An 18,290-nucleotide genomic window follows, 5' to 3' on the forward strand; every position below is an offset into this window, starting at 1 on the left:
GGGTGCCCGCTGGGATATGAGCAGGCGGCGAAACGCGAAGCGGCCGCAGCAGCAGGAGGCCGCGGGTCATGACTGACGTGGAGAAGAGCGAGAGTCGAACCCGAGGGGAGTAAAGGGACTCGAGCTGAAACCCTCCTGTGTGTGTGTGTGAGTGTGAGACCGAGATCAACACGATGAGTCTGGATAAAGCGGAGCTGTGTGACTCTCTGCTAACCTGGGTAAGTTTGTCCCCGGCAGGGCTAACAGGTGACAGCAGGTGGCTAACTAACTAACTAACTAACTAACTAGTTAACTAACTAACTAACCAGCTAACTAAGGGACAGCAATGGCGTCGCCCCTGTAAGTTGAAGCTTGGTTCTAGTCCCCCGGCCACTTGACGCAGGAGCCCGTGTGAAGTGTGTGTTTTGATGCTAACCCGTCGCTAGCCACCGGAGCTAACTTAGCCAGCTAGCCCCAGAGCAGTGGAAGTTTGCCCTGTGTGGTGTTAGCTTGTTGTTCCAGTGACTGCAGGCTCCGCACAGACTGGGACACACACAGCTCACTGGGACCCAGCAGCTCCCAGTAAGCTGTGTGGGTCCCGACACAGCCACTGGGCCCAGGTCCCAGGGAAATCCACTGGTTTGGCACTGGTTCCTCACACAGGCAGGAGAAGGATTGAGCCAGAGTCTTCATCAGGATCATAACATGTCACATAAACCTTCACAGATCCTAATTAATGGAGATGTGGGTTAACTACGTTTGCTCTTGTGGGGCTGACATGTCATATCATCTTCATGTAGGTCCAGGAAATGGTTCTCATATTGTTTTTAACATATATTTATCTAAACAGTATAAAGTCCCCAATATTAAAATAACAGCAACATGAGTGATTATAACAGGAAGAGTTGAATTGTCAGATTCATCAAAATTGGCTTTTAATATTATTAAAATAAACTCCAGAGTGTTTTGTGTTTGAGTTGTTGCTGAGATATGATTTTTTACCTGAAGCTTCAACTGATATTAGAACAATGACTTTGACTGAATCTTCTTTAACATGTGTCACAGAGAAATGGTTCTTTTATAGTTTTGAAGCTTCAGGTAAATAACTTTATCTCAGCAACAACAACAAAAACAAACAAACACCATCTCTCTGCAGGTATAAATAACATCATAAACTAACTTGGGTGGAAATCGGACCAATTTTAAAATATATTTATCTTGCAATTCAGCTTTAACTGTTATCACTCACAGTGCTGCATGTTGCATATTGGTGATAATATACTGCTTAAAAAAAGCTTTGAAACTATATGAGAATCATTTCTATGTGACCTATGTTAAAGGAGATATGATCAAAATCAAAGTGAGTCACTGCAAGAAGTTCAACCTTTGTTAGCCCTTATCTCCCTTAATTAGAATCTGAGACACATCACACTTTTGGGCCACACATTCACAGATATTAATTATATTTTTCATGCTGATTTGTTCACGTGAGAAACACATGGAAGCGAAATTTCATGTGTCTTGGATCCTAATTAAGGCAGAAAGGGGCTCACAAAGTTTGAGCTTTTCAGGTGAACTCTATGAATTTGATTGTTCATTTCTCCCTTGATATAGTTTTCATAGTTTTCTCATTCAACCAAATCAGCATCCCAAATCTTTTTCATATCTGTGACATATATTCTAATATAATGTGATTTTCTGCTGGTTTGGTTTAATTTAATAGTTTAAAAAAAAATATGTCTGTGCATGAAATGTATAATGTTATGTTACATAATGTTTAATAATGTTTGATATCTTCCCTCTCAGCTGCAGACGTTTCATGTGCCATCGTGCAGCAGCAAGTACGACCTGGCAAGCGGACTGGCCATTGCTCATGTGCTGCACAGAATGTAAGCACAAATCTATTCATATTTAACTCATGTAGATTTGCATTTTGTTTTACCTCCGAGGGGTTTCCCTTGTACCCACACCCTTGCTGATAAATACACAACTGAAGAATTTATGAATCAATCTAAATGTGTTCTTACTTGAGGTTACATTAACTGCCTCTCGAGCCTTACCCCCTCCCCCCCCACATGTGACTTATGACTTTTAATGAACTGCTGTATTCAAATGTCATCGCACTGAGTAGAACAGAAGCGCACAGCCTCCGTTGCCCCGTGGCCTCCTGTGAATCTTGATGTCCAGAAATGTGTTGTCCTTGTCACTGGAGTCCTCTCGTGCTCTCATTAACAGAGACCCCTCCTGGTTTAATGAGGCGTGGCTCGGCAGGATCAAGGAGGAGAGCGGGGCCAACTGGCGCCTCAAGGTAATTGGTGAAACAACAGGATATGACATGGTACCTTAAAGCAAACAAGAGTAACCAATATGTCCAGGGTTTTCACTTTGCCCTGATGAAAATGAGAATCTAAAGTTATTGCTCTTGTTTTGTTCTTTCAGGTCAGCAACTTGAAAAAGATTCTCAAGAGCATGCTGGAGTATTATCATGACGTAAGAAGATTGTATTTTCTATCCTGAGTCAAGTTCATGTCTGGAAGCAGCTTTAGTTTCTTGTATTTCCTTTGCTAGATTCTGTCTCCTTCTTACTTTCATCTCCAGACTCACTTCTGTCTCACCTTCCCTCTCCATCAACAGGTTCTCGGTCATCAGGTGTCAGAGGAACACTTGCCAGATGTTAACCTCATCGGAGAGATGGGTGATGTCACCGAGCTGGGCAAGCTGGTGCAGCTTGTACTGGGCTGTGCCGTCAGCTGTGAGAAAAAACAAGGTGAGCCGTCGGCTGTAGAAGAAAAGAAAACCAAGCAGCCGTCTGTGGACAAAACAAACAGGATTAAGTCAAATATGTCTCAGATGATTCTTATTTAATGTCAGTCAAGTTTTGAAACCAACCACACTCAAACCATTTTACAGATAATAATTTAAACACCTTTTTTGTGTTTAAATACTTGCTTGAAATTGCAAAGATTCCAAGATTATTTGAGCCATCGTCTGCATTTGGCAGCACATTCACTCGTCTGTTATTTCTTCTCCTGAACACAGAGCAAATTCAGCAAATAATGACCCTTGAGGAATCCGTCCAGCACGTTGTGATGACGGCCATTCAAGAGGTGAGTTTCTGGAAAAACATTAAACCTGATTAAAAAGTACATTCCAGGTTTTATCAAACAAAGCTGCCCAGATAATGCTCGTGTATCTTTCTCATATTTTGATTGATCTCATTGATTTTCTTATGGCTGTTTGTGTTCTCAGCTCCTATCAAAGGAAGCCTCCTCTGAACCAGGAAGCCCAGAGACCTACGGAGACTTTGACTCGCAGGTGAAACCTTCAGCTCTTCCATTGACCCCCCCCCCCCCCCCCCTCTCACCGGGGGCCTGTATCAGAAAGCAGGTTTAACAAAGCTTTAAGGGGAATTCTGGTACTTTTCCACCTGGGCCCAACTGGGACAGTCCATGAAATGTCCTTAACATTATGATGAGTAGGACTGGAATGTCCCGTCAGTGCGACCAATCACAATGAGATACGATTCCTCCAAGGTCGGAGTCTCGTGTCTAAAGCCTCACACAGATGATTTAAATGTTTAGTATTAATCTATGTAAATGTTTCAGTGCAGGAGAAGCTGACGACCTGACAGATGAATGTGAGAGTTCACTGTCTCTGTCCTCACATTGATGACTGATGGACGATAAAAGACGTAATGTTAGACGGTTTGAGCGACAAGTTAATGTCCAATGGAGTTTAAATCTTCTCCCACGTCTGCAGATGAACGTGCTGCTGAAATGCACTTTGACTGTGAATGAGGAAATTAAATGTCGTGTCAGATGACTTCTTCAGGCTCAGCAAAGAGAAGGTTTGTTGGAGAAACACCTCCAGGAAGTTAGTTATACATTCACAGTGTAAATTAGCCCAGGAACTGACTGTGAGTTCCAGTCTCTCTGTTTCCCGAACAGAAAACCCAGAGCTTCCCTCAGCTCAGACTTAACAAAGTCAGTTTTCACTTAATCTGTTTTCTGGAATACAAACCGGGATCTGTTATATCTTTTTTCATTATTTAATTGTATTTATCATGTTTTTCTCCAGCCTACTGACCAGTAAGTATCTCCTCTGTCTCTGTGTTGTGTTGTTTTCAGTCCAGAAAGTATTATTTTCTGAGTGAGGAAGCAGACGAGAAGGGGGATCTGAGCCAACGCTGTCAACACCTGCAACATCAGGTACGTTTATGACTTATCTCCTTAATATTATAATAATACGATTTCCCTGGTTGATGCGGTGACACTTGTGGTCAGTCAGGTAACAGCTAGTGCTTCGCATGCGACTGCTCACTGTGACCTGCTGTTTGTTGACGAATAATCATCTTCAGAACAAACCATTTTGTGTGACTGCTTCACAATAAAAGCATCACATGTTTCACTGGCTCCGCTCTGTTAATGTGATACTGTGGAACTTAATGCTGCTGAGATGTGAAGCAGAGTGAACAGTCACTCTGATTAAAAGTTACACTGGATTATATAAAGTGTGTGTGATTAGTCGAGAGTTAAGATCAGAGGCTGCTGAACCTTGTTAAGACCGACAAGGCAAATTGTGATTTGAAAATATGGGCTAATGGTGAAAAGCTGTGGAGCATAACTGGGCTTTGGTTCCATGAAGGTTTTACTATTTATAGTTTTTTTTACTTTAACGATGTTTTCGAGGGTGATTCGTTTTGTTTTATGTTTCCGATCTCACGAAGCCGTCAGTTGAGATGTTTAAATGTGTTCAGCTCTCATTGATCCGCCTGAGACTCTGTGTTCCTCTGCCTTGTTTGTGCACGACTGACCGAGGAGGGATTAATGTAGGTTATTTTGTTTTTTTTTTAAAGAAACACTTTAGTCAATAGTTGCATAACATGAAGATAGAACTGACACATTGCCTCGGGACGGAGCTGTAGCCAACAATAATTTGTGCTGCTCTCAGCCCACCTGTTTGTTTACTTACTCAGCCCACGCATTAGGGATTAGTCATTTGTGTTGTTTTGAAAGCTATTTACTGGTCCTGTGCTAAAGCATGCAATCTGTGCTTAAAGTTCAGTGTAGGGTTTTGCTGTATTCAAACTGGAAAGAGGTGCAGCAGGTAAGGATAAGTTCCCCTTTTTAAAACTGAAATACCAGATTCTCTAACTACCTCAAGCACAAACATGTTGTTGATGTAAAACGACTCTAAACTGCACATTTACTGCACATTCTCTCCCTGTCTCCGCTCAAACCTCCTTCACCAGCCCTGACGTTAGAACATCTCTGCCCTCCAACTATAACAATATAACACAAATCACTGATGCTCCTCAGTGAGCTATTCAGATTCATGTGTTTACATCATGAGGGTCTGGTTCTGACCCTGAGGCTAACGCTAACAACGCCACTATTGAGAACGTGTCATCTGCCTGAGACCATTGCACACCAGCTGACTAACTATCTTTTGACTACTGAGCATGTGAGAAGAGAACGAGCATGTGTTCCAGCTCCTCTGCACTAAAGGGGGTGAGTGTGTTTCACCGTATCAGTGTTTTTCCTCCTTGAGTCGGACGAGTGCTCGAACAGTTGACACTCACCTTTATTTTGGATAAGGATCGTTTTTATCAGCTTCCTGGATGATGTTGTTCTGTAACTCAGCATCGAGGACTTTTCTGATGCAGATTTCTGTGGATCTTCTTCTTTCCTTCCTCTTTTACAGCTGCAGATTTGTCGCTTATCGCATCTTCATCACTTCTCACCCGTTTAAAACTGAATCTCCGTCTTTACGCCTCTGTTTTGCAACACATCTGTTTCTCTTTCTTTCCCCCTGAACAGTTGTCAGTGTCGCTGGAGGAGAAGTCGGTCCTTCAAGCGGAGACACGTGTCCTGAAAGAGAAGCTGCACTTCCGCGACTCTCTGGACACCTCGTCCACTGCCATCACCGGCAAGAAGCTGCTGCTGCTGCAGAGTCAGATGGAGCAGCTTCAGGATGAGAACTACAGGTACCGTCAGTACACACAGACACAGATATACCCAGGGAAAAGAGTCCAGGGATGCATCAGTAGTAACACTGATCAGGCCCTTTACGTAATAGACATGTTATTTGTTGTTGTTTAAGTGTCTGAAAACAGCTATAGTGAAACCATCCAGTTTATTCAGCTCCACAAACCCCTGTTCCTCTGTCGTGTGTCAGATTGGAGAACAGCAGAGATGACATGCGTGTGCGGGGAGAGATTCTGGAGCGGGAGGTGGTCGTCCTGCAGCTGCGTAACGAGGAGCTGAACAGCCTGGCGCACGAGGCCCAAGGCCTCAAAGACGAGATGGATATTCTCAGGTGAGACCTCCAGTACTCGGCTGTACCGGAGGTTACTGGTTTACCTAAGTTTACACTGACGACCGTTCATCCACATGGACTTGATGCATATTTACAGGAAGACTCTTCAGGTTTATTATGTTCCTCACTTGCACATTGTTCATATTTCATCTGATGTTTTTCAAGGGATTTATTGACAATACCCAAAATGGAGGTTATCACAAGCAGCAGTTCATTTATTATCGTTTTACACTCACAGAAACAACTCCCACACTGCCCACACACAGACGTCCATTAGCTCCTCTCTCTGACATCTGTGTTGATAATATGAATTTTATGCATTGACGCTGGCTTGCGTCAGTCGTTGCTTTTCAGCAGTTAAGTACATAACCACACGGATGTATTGTGTTTGACTAAAAGTCATATTCCTGTGTCGGCGCTCAACACTTCCCACATGTCTTCCCCCCCCTCAGGCATTCGTCGGACCGGGTGAACCAGCTCGAAGCGCTGGTGGAGACGTACAAGAGGAAGCTGGAGGATCTGGGAGACCTGCGCAGACAGGTGCGCCTCCTGGAGGAGCGCAACACCGTGTACATGCAGCGCACCTGCGAGCTGGAGGAGGAGCTCCGCCGAGCGAACGCCGTCCGCAACCAGCTGGACATCTACAAGCGACAGGCAAGGAGAGCGAGGCTTGCTCCTTGTGTTGATCTCCAAGTTGAACACATCACTTGGCTTCGGCACGTGTTGTGGAAAAGTTTGCAGTTTTTATAGAGCGCTCTTGCCAACACAGACTGTTGCTATGCTCTCTGACTTGCAGGTTCATGAGCTTCACACCAAGCACTCCGCGGAGGCCATGAAAGCTGAGAAGTGGCAGTTTGAGTACAAGAACCTTCACGACAAGTATGACGCACAGCTGAAAGAGAAAGAAGTGAGTTGGAAGAACGTCAGGAAGTGAAAGTTAAGTTGTGAATGGGAGGGAAAAACGTGCTCGTGCCGCTTTTACTTCACAAGGAGCAGTGATTTGGTTTTTAATTCAATCTCCTTGTGTGGATCTCCATTTGTTGGTGAGGGCGAAACAGCAAGGTCGTCCTTAGAGATAACAGTTGTTGACCAATTTAGCATCTTCGATAGCCTGAGACCCTTTAGTGACTTTTTTTAAAGCATCAAGCAGCAAATCTAGAACTTCTGGCCGACAACAAATTGTGTGGTGCAGCTTGGAAACTGCTGGTTGACATGAAGCCTAAAGATCTTAATCCGTCATTTAATAAAAATCGCCATGCACAGAAACCTTCCACATTGAGTTCGATGCATTTCATTATTCTATTTGTTCCGATTATTCGCCGATTATTGTATTTTGCATCATCTGCTGACGTTCAGAGACATTTCGAGCTTTAGCTACTTTCCTCCCTTTTGGAAGTTGCTGTTTACAAAGCTCACACGAGTTTTTCGATTGCGTCCTCGGCTTCACCAGGTTCACCAGGTCCAGACATACACTAGGTCTTGTTGTGATGATTACAGTACGCACGCTGCTGCCTGGAGGAGCTGTTGCCAGGCAAATATCGTACTATTCTTCAGTGGACTCCCACGTCCAGTGTCAGTTCTAGCACCTTCTGCAATCTGACAGCAGTGATTAATGTCCTCGCTTACTTGTGGGAGTAATTAAGAAATACACACTGTACCGACGTGTACTGACATATCCGCCTTTACATTCACTTCATCCGTACTCGCATCAAAACAGTGTCCCAGTCTGGATCCCTGGAGCAGGATCCTGGAATATGTTGTAAAGTGAATCGTAAACAGATAAATAATAGTAATAAACTATTTATGGAGCAATTTTCAAAACAAATTTGCAAAGTTCTTCACAAGATGAATTGATACAAGGAATCAAAAGCACTGTTGAAATGTTAACCAATCATAATTAAAACAAATTAATTAAAATGCAACAAGATAAAGTAATTAAGACGAATAAAGAAATGGGTTTTACAAGAATCCACTTTTATAAAATCTGATTCACAAGGCAATAAAAGAAAGAGAGAAATTAACAATATCTTCAAATCAATTCTGAAATGACTCTCGGGGGGGTAATCCGCTTCAAGTGTGATTTTAGTTAAATTCTCTTAACGTACAAACCAAAGTGAGACGTGTTCGTGTTGTGCTTGGTTTCCTCAGCGTCTGATCTCGGAGAGGGACACGCTCCGGGAGACGAACGACGAGCTGAGGTGTGCACAGGTCCAACAGAGGGGCCTCAGTGGAGCTGGTGAGTTGTAACAGCGCTCGGTCTGGAAATAGATAATAAACAAGTTGCAATCTGATGTAATAATCAATAACAATGTTCCACTTGTGGTAAAACACGTTATTACTGTCGTCCGGCTGTAGACTTAGTCCCGACGACTCAATATTGTTATAATGAATCAAATCATGAATCCTAGAGACCATTCATCTTTTAGCATATTAAATATTTTCTTAAGAACTGTTTTAATTAAGTCGGTGACGTCCCTCTCTCTCTCCACAGGAGGCTTGTGTGACAGTGCGGACCCAGTTGGAAGCCTCGCTGCAGAGATCATGCCGACTGAGCTCAAGTATGCTCGTTATTTATTGTTCTGTACGTCTGCGTGTGAGCTGTTGTGTGGATGATGTGTGCGTAACAGATGAGACTCGCCCACTTACACCCCGTATTCATCTTCCCTGGCCCGAGATAAACGACTCGGCCAAAGTTTATTTTTAGAACTTGAATGCGCAGTTGGCCCCTGAAATAGCGACACATGGCGGCACACTTGGCCGGGGCGTTGTCCTTCAACGGGCTTGGTCAACTCTGCACAATCTTTTTTTTCCCCACCACTCTCTGACCCACTTCATCTTTCCTCCATTTTCTTTACCCCCCCCACTCCCCCTCTCTCGTCTTACCTGCTACAGGGAGACGGTGGTGCGTCTGCAGAGTGAAAACAAGATGCTGTGCGTCCAGGAGGAGTCGTACAGGCAGAAGCTGGTGGAGGTGCAGGCCGAGCTGGAGGAGGCTCAGCGCAGCAGGAACACCCTGGAAACACAGAACAGGTGTGTGTGTGTGTGTGTGTTTGTGTGGGTGTGTGTGTCCTTTAACACACTGGCCAACACACTGGTTGAGTCATTTCTATGTCGCCATATTGTGTGTTCCTGGACATTGAGCAGGTTGTTTGGCTGACAGTAGGAGTGATATCTGCCTAAATGTCAACTCACCCTCTGGACTGTGTGCTCAGCGGAGCTGTGTGGGCTGCACTGGAGGACGGACAGCAGAAAGCCAGATTGTCCCTTGACTGTGTGTATATGTGTGTGTTTACATGCCGGTGGGCATGTGGACATGTGGGTGGACTTTGCGTGTGTATTACAACACCAGGCCCAGGGTGTGGGAAGCATCCTCAGCAACAGTAACAGGAGGAGAGGAGGGGAGGGAGCATGCTCAGTAGAGCCAAGCAGGGACTGGCCGGGCAGAGAGAGACGCATCTCAACAACATTACATTTCACCTTCTCTCATGTTTATCTTCAACCATCTCTCTCCACCGTGTTGCTTTTATGCTGTTTCTCTTCCTAATCTGTCTCCGTGTCCCTTCCCTCTCCTCGTCTGTTTTCCAGGTTGAACCAGCAGCAGATCTCAGAGCTGCGTTCTCAGATCGAGGAGCTCCAGAAAGCGCTGCAGGAGCAGGACAGCAAGACTGAAGATGTGAGTGGAGCGAGAGCTGCCTCCCCCTCCTCCTCCTCCTCCTCCTCCTCTGCAGACTTTAGTCACTTCACACAAACTTTACTCATCATAAATCATAGTTTCCTACAATCAATCCGTGTTAAATTTTGAAACTGGATTAGCAAAGATGTGACACTCGTATGTAGTAGAAGCATAAAACATTTGCATGGCACACTGAGGGAGTATATTGAACAGTCAGCCGTCAATGAATGCAGTGTTTTTACTTATCATACATGTTGTGTGGGAATTTAACTCAAGTGTGCTGTGGTGATTCACCGTTAACACCTGCCCCTCTCTGTCTGTCTCTCTTCGTCTGCCCCCATCGGTCAACTCCGCCAAAATCAGGCCATCGTAAGTACGGCCCACCCTCTGTCCACCTGGCCCATGATTTAACTCTTTGACAGCTTGGCTTTTTGATGCTTATACCATGTTTGTGTTTGTGCGTGTTTCTGTGCCATTTAGAAAACCTGTTTTAGGTTTTAATGTGTGTTTTTCCCGTTTTTCTTAGTCGTCCTTATTGAAGAAGAAGCTCGAGGAGCATTTGTAAGTCAAAAATCTTGTGCATCATTTCTCCATGTGTTGCCCCGAACATGAGCAAACACTGTTGTCATGTGCTCGTTGCAGAGAGAAGCTCCATGAAGCTCACTCAGACCTTCAAAAGAAACGAGAGGTCATCGACGACCTGGAGCCCAAAGTGGACAACAGCAGTAAGTCATTCATATTAAACAATAACTGATTCCTGGAGCACCTGCCTCTGTCCAACTCCTTCTTCTTCTCCTCTAAACACTCGTTTGCTTTTCCTCCGTCTCAGTGGCGAAGAAGATCGATGAACTCCAGGAGATCCTGCGGAAGAAGGACCAGGACATGAAGCAGATGGAGGAGCGGTACAAACGCTACGTGGAGAAGGCGAAAACGGTGAGTCCACCTGAACAGGTCGTCCTCAGGCAAAAGACAATACCTGTGGTTCTTACTGCATCGTTTCATTAAGAGCGGTCCTGTACACAACAGTGTTACAGGAGAAGAACACTAAAGTTCTCTCGTGTGCAGGTGATCAAAACCATGGATCCCAAGCAGCAGCCGGCGGCTCCTGGCACCCAGGCTCTGAAGAACCAGGTGACGGAGAAGGATCGACGGATCCACCACCTGGAGGTAACAACCATTTTAATGCAAAGACACAATGAGTCGTCTCTAGCTCCACTCATGCTGGAACCACACTTTTGATCATGAGAGTTTCTGTGAGTTCCCAAGTCTCTGGAATCTCTGCTCAGAAATCGTTTTTTAAAGTGTGTGGTCCAGCGTCTCGACTGCCTTCTCACGACTAAAACATTAAATCGGTTACATCTGTCGTTTTGTCTGTGGACTCCCATGTTTTTTTTAAATAATGTGCAGCAGATACAAATCTCACGAATGCATGATGGTCTGTTGCTTCCCTGCAGCACGACTATGAAAAGACCAGATCCAGACACGACCAAGAGGAGAAACTCCTCATTAGCGCGTGGTACAACATGGTAAGTGACAAATATCTAAAAACATGTTGGCAGAGAAAACGCCTTCATGTGTTTGAAGGTTTTTTTCCTGGACAGAAAGAGTTTGAACAAGACGTTTGTTTTCCTCAGGGGATGGCGTTGCATCAGCACGTGTCCGGCGAGCGGCTGGGACAGTCCCACCCGGCCATGTCCTTCCTCGCCCAGCAGCGGCAGGCCACCAACGCCCGGAGAGGCCTGACACGACACCACCCGAGATAAAAACACACACGTGCTGACAAGAAGATGAAATGATCTACGACAAACTTCTTCTGAAACTTTGCCTTGATGCCTTCACTGGATCGCTGCACCTCGGAGTATTTTTTCCATGCTGCTACTGCTCCCTGCTGGCTCTTGATGGTACAAGATCATTTTTTATTTCCTCTGCTGAGCCGCAGCGGAGAAACACTCGACTAATCCAGAGTTCAGCCTCAGAAACAGAACAGACTGGGGAAGGAGGAGTTAGAGCCTGAAAAGAGGCTGAATCACCTTTTAAGGTGACTTTTGTTTCATCTTTAGTCTCGGACGCGCTCTTGTTTCTTTTTAGGTCTCTTTTAAATCTTTTTTCTTTTTTTAAATCTCTTATGTTTAACACTAGGATGGACTAGGAGCTAGTTTTGTCCAGGTTACTATTTAAACCTGGTAGACGAGGGAGGTGTTGTTAGGGTTCAGAGGACATGGAGCTACACAAGTTATAGACTGATAACAGAAGATGAAGAAGCTGTTAGTAAACCTCTTTGGTTTCGTTCATCAGTTTTTATTTTTGTCTCGTAGATCGTCTGTGTTGAGACCATTATGTTTTTGTTTGTTTTTTGATTTGAAGGAAAGAAATTGTCAAGACCATGAGGTTTGTTTAATTTGCTAAAGTCTCGTTTTACTGTTTTTCTCTAAACATAACATTCATTCTTAAAAATTACTGTAATTTTCAGAAGTTACACCAAAGCACTTTCTCTTTAGGTGGGGGGGGTTCGTCCAGTGCCTCATTACGTCAGCGGCGTGATACCGTGGAAGAAACCTGGACGTTCTCCGTCTAATTTGGCAAAAAATGGTTAATTTTCATGTCTTGTGATGATGTGACTTCTGTTTCATGACCTCGTTTGGTGCTAATTCTTCAGATTTTATTGAAATTTTTTTTTTTTCTCGTTCCCTTTCGTGCCCTCCTCCCAAAGATTGAAGCAGGACGTCGGTTGTGGGTTGGACCTAATTGCACTCACCACTTTACATTGAAACACTATGTGATCAGAAATCCCTAATTATAATAACACTAAGAATAACGACTCGGCGGCTGTACCACCGCCAACCTCATTTAGAGTTCAACTGAACTGGAAGATTCATCAATGCACTGGAATTCTTTTGTCTGTTGACTGGAAGTCCGAAGCAGAAACAAACGGTCGAGCCTTTGTTCATACTTTTCCTTCTCAGCTGGAGTAGCAACATTAGATCGTCCCTTATCAGAGCTGCTGTCTTTGTGTCTTTGTCCCGGTGACCAGTTGTGCTGTGATCTACACGGACCAGAATCCTGCTGTTGTGTGTGTGCACATGTCTTTTCACTGGTGGTTTGTTGTTTTGAGTTTATATTTATGGTGTCATGTCGTTATCTTTGCTGCACATTTACATGGCTGGAGGGTTTTTGTTTGTCAGCGTTTGTACCATGATGGTCTCGTAGATTACAGCAAACTGTTCTTCACACGGGGATTTGAGGCAAGTTAAAGGTTTGTAGTCCTGTAACGCTCTAATTTTGCACAACAAATAAATGGGATCTTAAGAACAGTCGTCTTGTGTTTTCCTTTGACAAAATGTGTAAAAATAACTCAAGAAGTTTAAACAAACTCTTCTTCAGGAGGATGTGAGAGAGACTTGAGTTGATCACATTCTTCAAACTGGTTAGTCAGACTGGGCAGGTCTCAGAACAGTCGAAGGAGATCGCGTCACCACCACATTCAAACAGACCAGATAGTGTTGATAACTGATGTTTGTTAAATCACTGAATTCATGGATTTTCTCATGAAATTTAGAAAATAATCTTAGTTTAAAAAAAACAGAGCAGATATTTTTTCTCATTAAAACAGAAAATTATAGTTTTTTCCTTGTGAAAACAGAAAATAAAAATTAATTCAGAAAGACTCAGAAGTTTCTCACGAAAAAAACATTTTTTGGTTCAAATTCTTGTTTCTCATTAAAACAAAAGAAATCTAATTAGTTCCGAAGAACTGAATTTTCTCAAGTGAACAGATTTTATTGATTCAGAAAAACCTTTTTGTGTGAAAACAAATTAAAACAAATTAATTCAGAAAAACTACGAATATTCTGACGAAAACCGAAAATCATCTTATTTTGAAAATAAATTAGATTGCTTTCGTTGATTCCGAGTGAATGAAATATATACTATATATAAAAATACATGTAATACATGTGCGTGTATTTAAATAAACCAGAAGGAGTTAAATATGATCTAATTATAAATGAATATAAAAATAAATGTCGCTCCTTTTACCTTTGGCGTCACTGGGTGGTTTCCAGCTCGCCACGTGACGTCAGCAGAGTAAAGATGGCGGACGGTGGGATGGAGGCTAACGTTAGCTTCGGGCGCTGCTGAAGTTCGGGACTTTCACACTTTACTTCAGGTATTTGAACTTTGCGGTGAACGTCGACAGTTGAATCACGAACACGCGGGGGAACAAAGCGTCACTTCGGCCGCAGTTTCCTGTGGAGTTTGTCCCGCGAAGGCCTCGCTCATCCGGGCATTAGCCCGCAGTGTTAGCACGTTAGCACCGGAGCTTTTTGTTTTTGTCCGGGCGGAGCCACAGACCTGTTAGCTCCTTTTATCTGACTCGTTTCTTTAAGTAATACTTATTCATCTGTTTTACACCGGAAGGAGCGTCAGTTCACCTCCAGAAGGTTTGACCCCCCCCCCCCCCCTGGTGCGGCTTCCTCCTTCAAGCTAACTTTGCTAACGAGCCACATTTCTTTTAAAAACACAAGAGCGTCTGCTGGTTTTCTTTCTTAGCTCCGGGTCCGTGTATGAACTTTACTTCCGGGAAAACATGGATCCAAACCGCAGACCTCCAGCAACCAGCGGCAGCGGCAGCAGCGGCGACTCCAGCCCCGCGTCCCCGTCCAGCAGCGGCGCGCCGGCCGGCGACAAAGCCGCGACGCCCGGGGGCAACGTGTTCGCCAACGACGGCAGCTTCATGGAGATGTTCAAGAAGAAGATGGAGGCGGAGGAGAGGAGGAAAAAGGAGCAGCAGGAGCAGCGAGCAGGAGGAGGAGGAGACGCCAGAGCCTCAGAACATGGACAGACACCCGTGGACAAGAAGCCCCCTCCAGTGACGAGCTTTGTAAGGGGTTCTGAGACAGATCCACATGCATCCAAACGACAGCACCACACACTGAGCTACACGTAGTACACCCCTGATCTGAAGTCAGTGCTATCTCCACACCTACACTCACATTGTTGTTCACTGTATAAGTAACACACAGCAGACCAGTGCAGTCCAGGGAGGCTCCCTGCTGCTGGTTTCCCGGTGGGGGGGGGGTGCGGCAGGACACACAATGTAGAAGCGTCTGCTCTGGTGTAGTCTCCTTCAGTGGCCGCCCACCTGAGAGCTCCTGTAACGGTTTCAGTCTTCTATCCCCTCACCCAGGTGGGGAAGCGCAGAGGCGGCGTGTTCCTAAAGACCGGCATGGTTGCGAAGAAGCAGAAAGACGAGTCAGAGGTAAGTGGATCTGCTGCTGATGTTTGTGGTGTCGGTGTGATGTGTGTGTTCTTGTGTGTTAACTCCAGTTGTTTCTTCGCCCCCCCGTCCAGGTTGTGCCAGGAAAGAGTGACGCCTGGTCATCGTACATGGCCGAGGTGAAAAAGTACAAAGCCCACCAGTGCGGCGACGACGATAAAACCAGGCCTCTGGTCAAGTAGGCTCCACGAAGGTGAACGTGAAGCTGCTGAGGGTGGGGGGGGGGGGGACACATCACCTGGGAGAAGCCGTGGTGAGGGGGGGGGGCCGGACACTCCCGCCCCTTCGTATTGACAGTTCAAGTGACCCGTCTCATCACAAACTGCTCATACTGACAAACCTCTCCCCCCCACCCCCCCTTTTTTGTATCGTTTTTTTTTTTTGTGTTGCTTATTTGTTCGATGTCGGTGATTTGATCTGGTGTCAAACGGTGCTTTTGAAAACTTGACTTTCATGGTTATTGTTCAACCCTTTTTCCAATTTCTCACTTCTGGTTCATGTTCGGTTTCGTTAGTGATTTTGATTTTACGCCAACTCGATTAAATTCACATTGCCTCTTTGTGTTCTGTCGTGCCTCCGTTCTGTCGCCGTCAAGAGGGAAACCTGTTTATGACATAAGCTTGACTTTCTGTTGAATTGCATCAATTTAGTCTGCAGTGAAAGCAAAGATTTTTAATTAAGTCAGTTTGAGTTCTATACAGAAAAAGAATTTATGTACAATGAAAAAGTTTACATCTTTCATTGGAAGGAAGAAAAAAAAAAGCTCAAAGTCATCAATTTGCAGTTTACAATTCTTACAGGTATCAGTGATAATAACATTATGATAAAAACAGCACCGAATAGACACACTGACCATGCATCAGAGAGGGAGACACACAAAGGCACGCGTTCAGCCCCACTCACACACAGTCTCTCACACACACGCATTAAAAACCCACTCACTCCTCCCTGTCCACAGTGATATAGGTCTATCTTGTAAACATTGACAAACAGCATTTGTCATTTCATTTAACAATTCTAAGAAGAATAGTATTTCAAATTTATCAAACTGTTTAAAAAAGTTATATGCAACTGTGGTATTCATGAAAAAACTGGAGCTGATCTCAGATCAACAGTCCCAAGTGAAGCCCAGACCGCTGGTGTCCATCTGTCTGTCCATCACCCAAAGCCACGTCCCATCATCTGTCCCTGCGTCCACCGGGTGAAGGAATCCAGCTGCATCATAGATTCTTCCTCTTTGCGTCTCCTCCCTGGTTTTGACTGACATCTGGACGGGAATAGCACAGTTCTTGAAATCAGTGAGAAGAAGTGATAGAAAATAAATAAAACGTAAACAGAGATTGGCCGACAGCTGAAATGACTCCAGGAGCAGGCACAGACAGAACAGGACAAACTGAGACAGAACAACTGAGAGGACGCAAGGAGTGAGGGCAGGAGTAAAGGGAGCAGGGAGGGTCAGATTTTACCTGAGAAGGCGAGCTGCAAGTGAGGAGGCACAGCGACCTGAGACCCTGCCTGTAGACTCTTATACAGATCTGAGGAGACAGGACAGGGGGACGAGGAGGGAGGGCGGGGAGGAGGGGGAGACGTGGATACAGATGGAGAGACGGATGGGGAAAGGAGAGAGATAAAAGGACAGATGATGACAAAGCCAAAACAGCAGATAAAGACAAGAAGAGGTGTGAATAACAAACGTTTCCAAAACAGGGTTGAGAGAAATTTGGGGAAATGAAGCAAAAAAAAAAACAAATGAAAATGTCAAACGAGAAAAATCACAAGCTTACACCTGACACACAATATGGTGATAAAGAAATGAGGCTCTAACATGTAACACAAAACGAGGCCTGAATAGACAACAGCAGCTCGACGTCACATACAGAGTCTGTCTGCTACTGAAATCTGAAATATATAAACTCTGTATAGAGCTCAGTCAGTCATCGTGGTTCTGGAAGTAAAGCTTTAAACTCTTGGAGAAAATCAATGAGAAGTTTGCTTCCAGAACAAAAGCTGCTTTAAAAGAGGTTGCTCACTATTCTGTTTATTACATTTAGTGTCTGTCCCCAGTTTTAAATCTGGACGTTGTGCATAGTGTGAATTCTCCATGTTTCTGCCCTGCGTTCATCACTCACTCTGGGTCAGGGTAGAGAACGATGCATTGCTACTGGCCGCGGAGCCGCCGCCTGCCGTGCTGGAGCCGGCCGTTCCCAGCGGAGGCAGGTTGAGCAGCGGGAACTGGAAGGGGAGGGACACGGGCACCAGGCCCCCCAGCATCCCGTACCCCAGGGTGAGAGACGAGGCTGAGCTGAGCAGACCGCCGGCTCCTGCTGTGGAGACCTGGACACAAACACATTCAGATCGTACAAGTCTTGTTGTTTCCTCCAGTTGCTCTCCCATTTCTGTAACTTCTACCGTTCAATCAAATCACAATAGATACGTTTTACTAGAGGTAGAACTACTGATTCATTAAGATTAACAGGGTTGTAGAGGGAACTCATATCACTAGTGTTGTAGAGTTTAACCTGTAATAATGTAGGTTTGTTCTTGATTAACTGATCAGTTTAAAACCCAAAGTTAATTTAGTCTTAAATGACGTCACAACTGAAAAATGATCACCAAGAAAAACTACTGAATGTTCAACACTTTCGGTTGAAAGGATAATTAAATTACCAAAGTAATTGCTTCTTCATTTTCTGCTGTTTGAACTATTTGAGTAAAGGATTCATCTTAAATAGAAATTAAAGTCTCTTTAAAATCCAGCTGCACCAAACTTCACAAACTCCGACATCAGAGAGAAAGTCTGGTGAAAGTCTGGACCTCGTTTCACAGACATTCTCCAGAGTCCGTGTTTGGAAGCAGCTGCAGCTACGCTCCAGTGTGCACATGAATATTGAATAACACAGTTGAGGAAACCAAATTAATCAGTTAATTAATGTGTACAGAGAAACGCTGACTCGTCTGGAACAGAATCAAAAACCCACGAGCAAAGATGTTTCCTGAGCTACTGAACTCAAACAGTAACATTTTGTATTAAAGTTTTTCTTCTGG

General features: G+C 44.5%; 3 protein-coding genes and 1 long non-coding RNA gene across 9 annotated transcripts in view; 2 read left to right on the forward strand and 2 right to left on the reverse strand.

The window, feature by feature from the left end:
• The window catches only part of LOC117765761 (protein Hook homolog 2-like), a 23,873-nt gene continuing 5,583 nt past the window's right edge, over window positions 1–18,290 (forward strand). The window contains exons 1-23 of one of the 3 annotated variants that reach the window (XM_034592239.1): window positions 1–218; window positions 1,786–1,868; window positions 2,215–2,287; window positions 2,419–2,469; window positions 2,614–2,746; window positions 3,019–3,086; window positions 3,229–3,294; window positions 4,107–4,187; window positions 5,799–5,965; window positions 6,157–6,297; window positions 6,750–6,951; window positions 7,094–7,204; window positions 8,446–8,533; window positions 8,789–8,855; window positions 9,190–9,327; window positions 9,883–9,970; window positions 10,334–10,339; window positions 10,497–10,531; window positions 10,613–10,695; window positions 10,800–10,903; window positions 11,036–11,137; window positions 11,425–11,496; window positions 11,605–13,281. In XM_034592239.1, coding sequence (XP_034448130.1) covers window positions 174–218; window positions 1,786–1,868; window positions 2,215–2,287; window positions 2,419–2,469; window positions 2,614–2,746; window positions 3,019–3,086; window positions 3,229–3,294; window positions 4,107–4,187; window positions 5,799–5,965; window positions 6,157–6,297; window positions 6,750–6,951; window positions 7,094–7,204; window positions 8,446–8,533; window positions 8,789–8,855; window positions 9,190–9,327; window positions 9,883–9,970; window positions 10,334–10,339; window positions 10,497–10,531; window positions 10,613–10,695; window positions 10,800–10,903; window positions 11,036–11,137; window positions 11,425–11,496; window positions 11,605–11,733 — 2,133 coding nt within the window. In that variant the 5' untranslated portion in view covers window positions 1–173 and the 3' untranslated portion in view covers window positions 11,734–13,281. Of the gene's footprint in view, window positions 219–1,785; window positions 1,869–2,214; window positions 2,288–2,418; window positions 2,470–2,613; window positions 2,747–3,018; window positions 3,087–3,228; window positions 3,295–4,106; window positions 4,188–5,798; window positions 5,966–6,156; window positions 6,298–6,749; window positions 6,952–7,093; window positions 7,205–8,445; window positions 8,534–8,788; window positions 8,856–9,189; window positions 9,328–9,882; window positions 9,971–10,333; window positions 10,340–10,496; window positions 10,532–10,612; window positions 10,696–10,799; window positions 10,904–11,035; window positions 11,218–11,424; window positions 11,497–11,604; window positions 13,282–18,290 lie in introns of those variants that run through there. The other 2 variants (XM_034592240.1, XM_034592241.1) reach the window with 2 other exon arrangements.
• LOC117765765 lies at window positions 8,259–9,304 on the reverse strand. The gene is made up of 3 exons (XR_004614618.1): window positions 9,181–9,304; window positions 8,418–8,555; window positions 8,259–8,346 (listed from the first exon to the last, which is right to left on the reverse strand). It is a non-coding gene; the product is annotated as an uncharacterized LOC117765765 (long non-coding RNA).
• trir (telomerase RNA component interacting RNase) lies at window positions 14,011–15,804 on the forward strand. Its single transcript, XM_034592248.1, has 4 exons — window positions 14,011–14,135; window positions 14,519–14,849; window positions 15,156–15,227; window positions 15,320–15,804. The coding sequence occupies exons 2-4, from the start codon at window positions 14,556–14,558 to the stop codon at window positions 15,425–15,427; spliced, it is 474 nt and encodes a 157-aa protein (XP_034448139.1). The 5' UTR covers window positions 14,011–14,135; window positions 14,519–14,555; the 3' UTR covers window positions 15,428–15,804.
• ubn2b (ubinuclein 2b) overlaps window positions 16,416–18,290 on the reverse strand; it is a 13,303-nt gene continuing 11,428 nt past the window's right edge. Inside the window, exons 14-16 of one of the 4 annotated variants that reach the window (XM_034592229.1) lie at window positions 17,375–17,579; window positions 16,712–16,780; window positions 16,416–16,512 (exon numbers count right to left, since the gene is read on the reverse strand). In XM_034592229.1, coding sequence (XP_034448120.1) covers window positions 16,466–16,512; window positions 16,712–16,780; window positions 17,375–17,579 — 321 coding nt within the window. In that variant the 3' untranslated portion in view covers window positions 16,416–16,465. Of the gene's footprint in view, window positions 16,534–16,711; window positions 16,781–17,374; window positions 17,580–18,290 lie in introns of all 4 variants that reach the window. The other 3 variants (XM_034592228.1, XM_034592231.1, XM_034592230.1) reach the window with 3 other exon arrangements.

The sequence above is a fragment of the Hippoglossus hippoglossus genome, chromosome 8 (assembly GCF_009819705.1).
Source record: "Hippoglossus hippoglossus isolate fHipHip1 chromosome 8, fHipHip1.pri, whole genome shotgun sequence".
In the NCBI taxonomy this organism is placed as follows: Eukaryota; Metazoa; Chordata; class Actinopteri; order Pleuronectiformes; family Pleuronectidae; genus Hippoglossus; species Hippoglossus hippoglossus.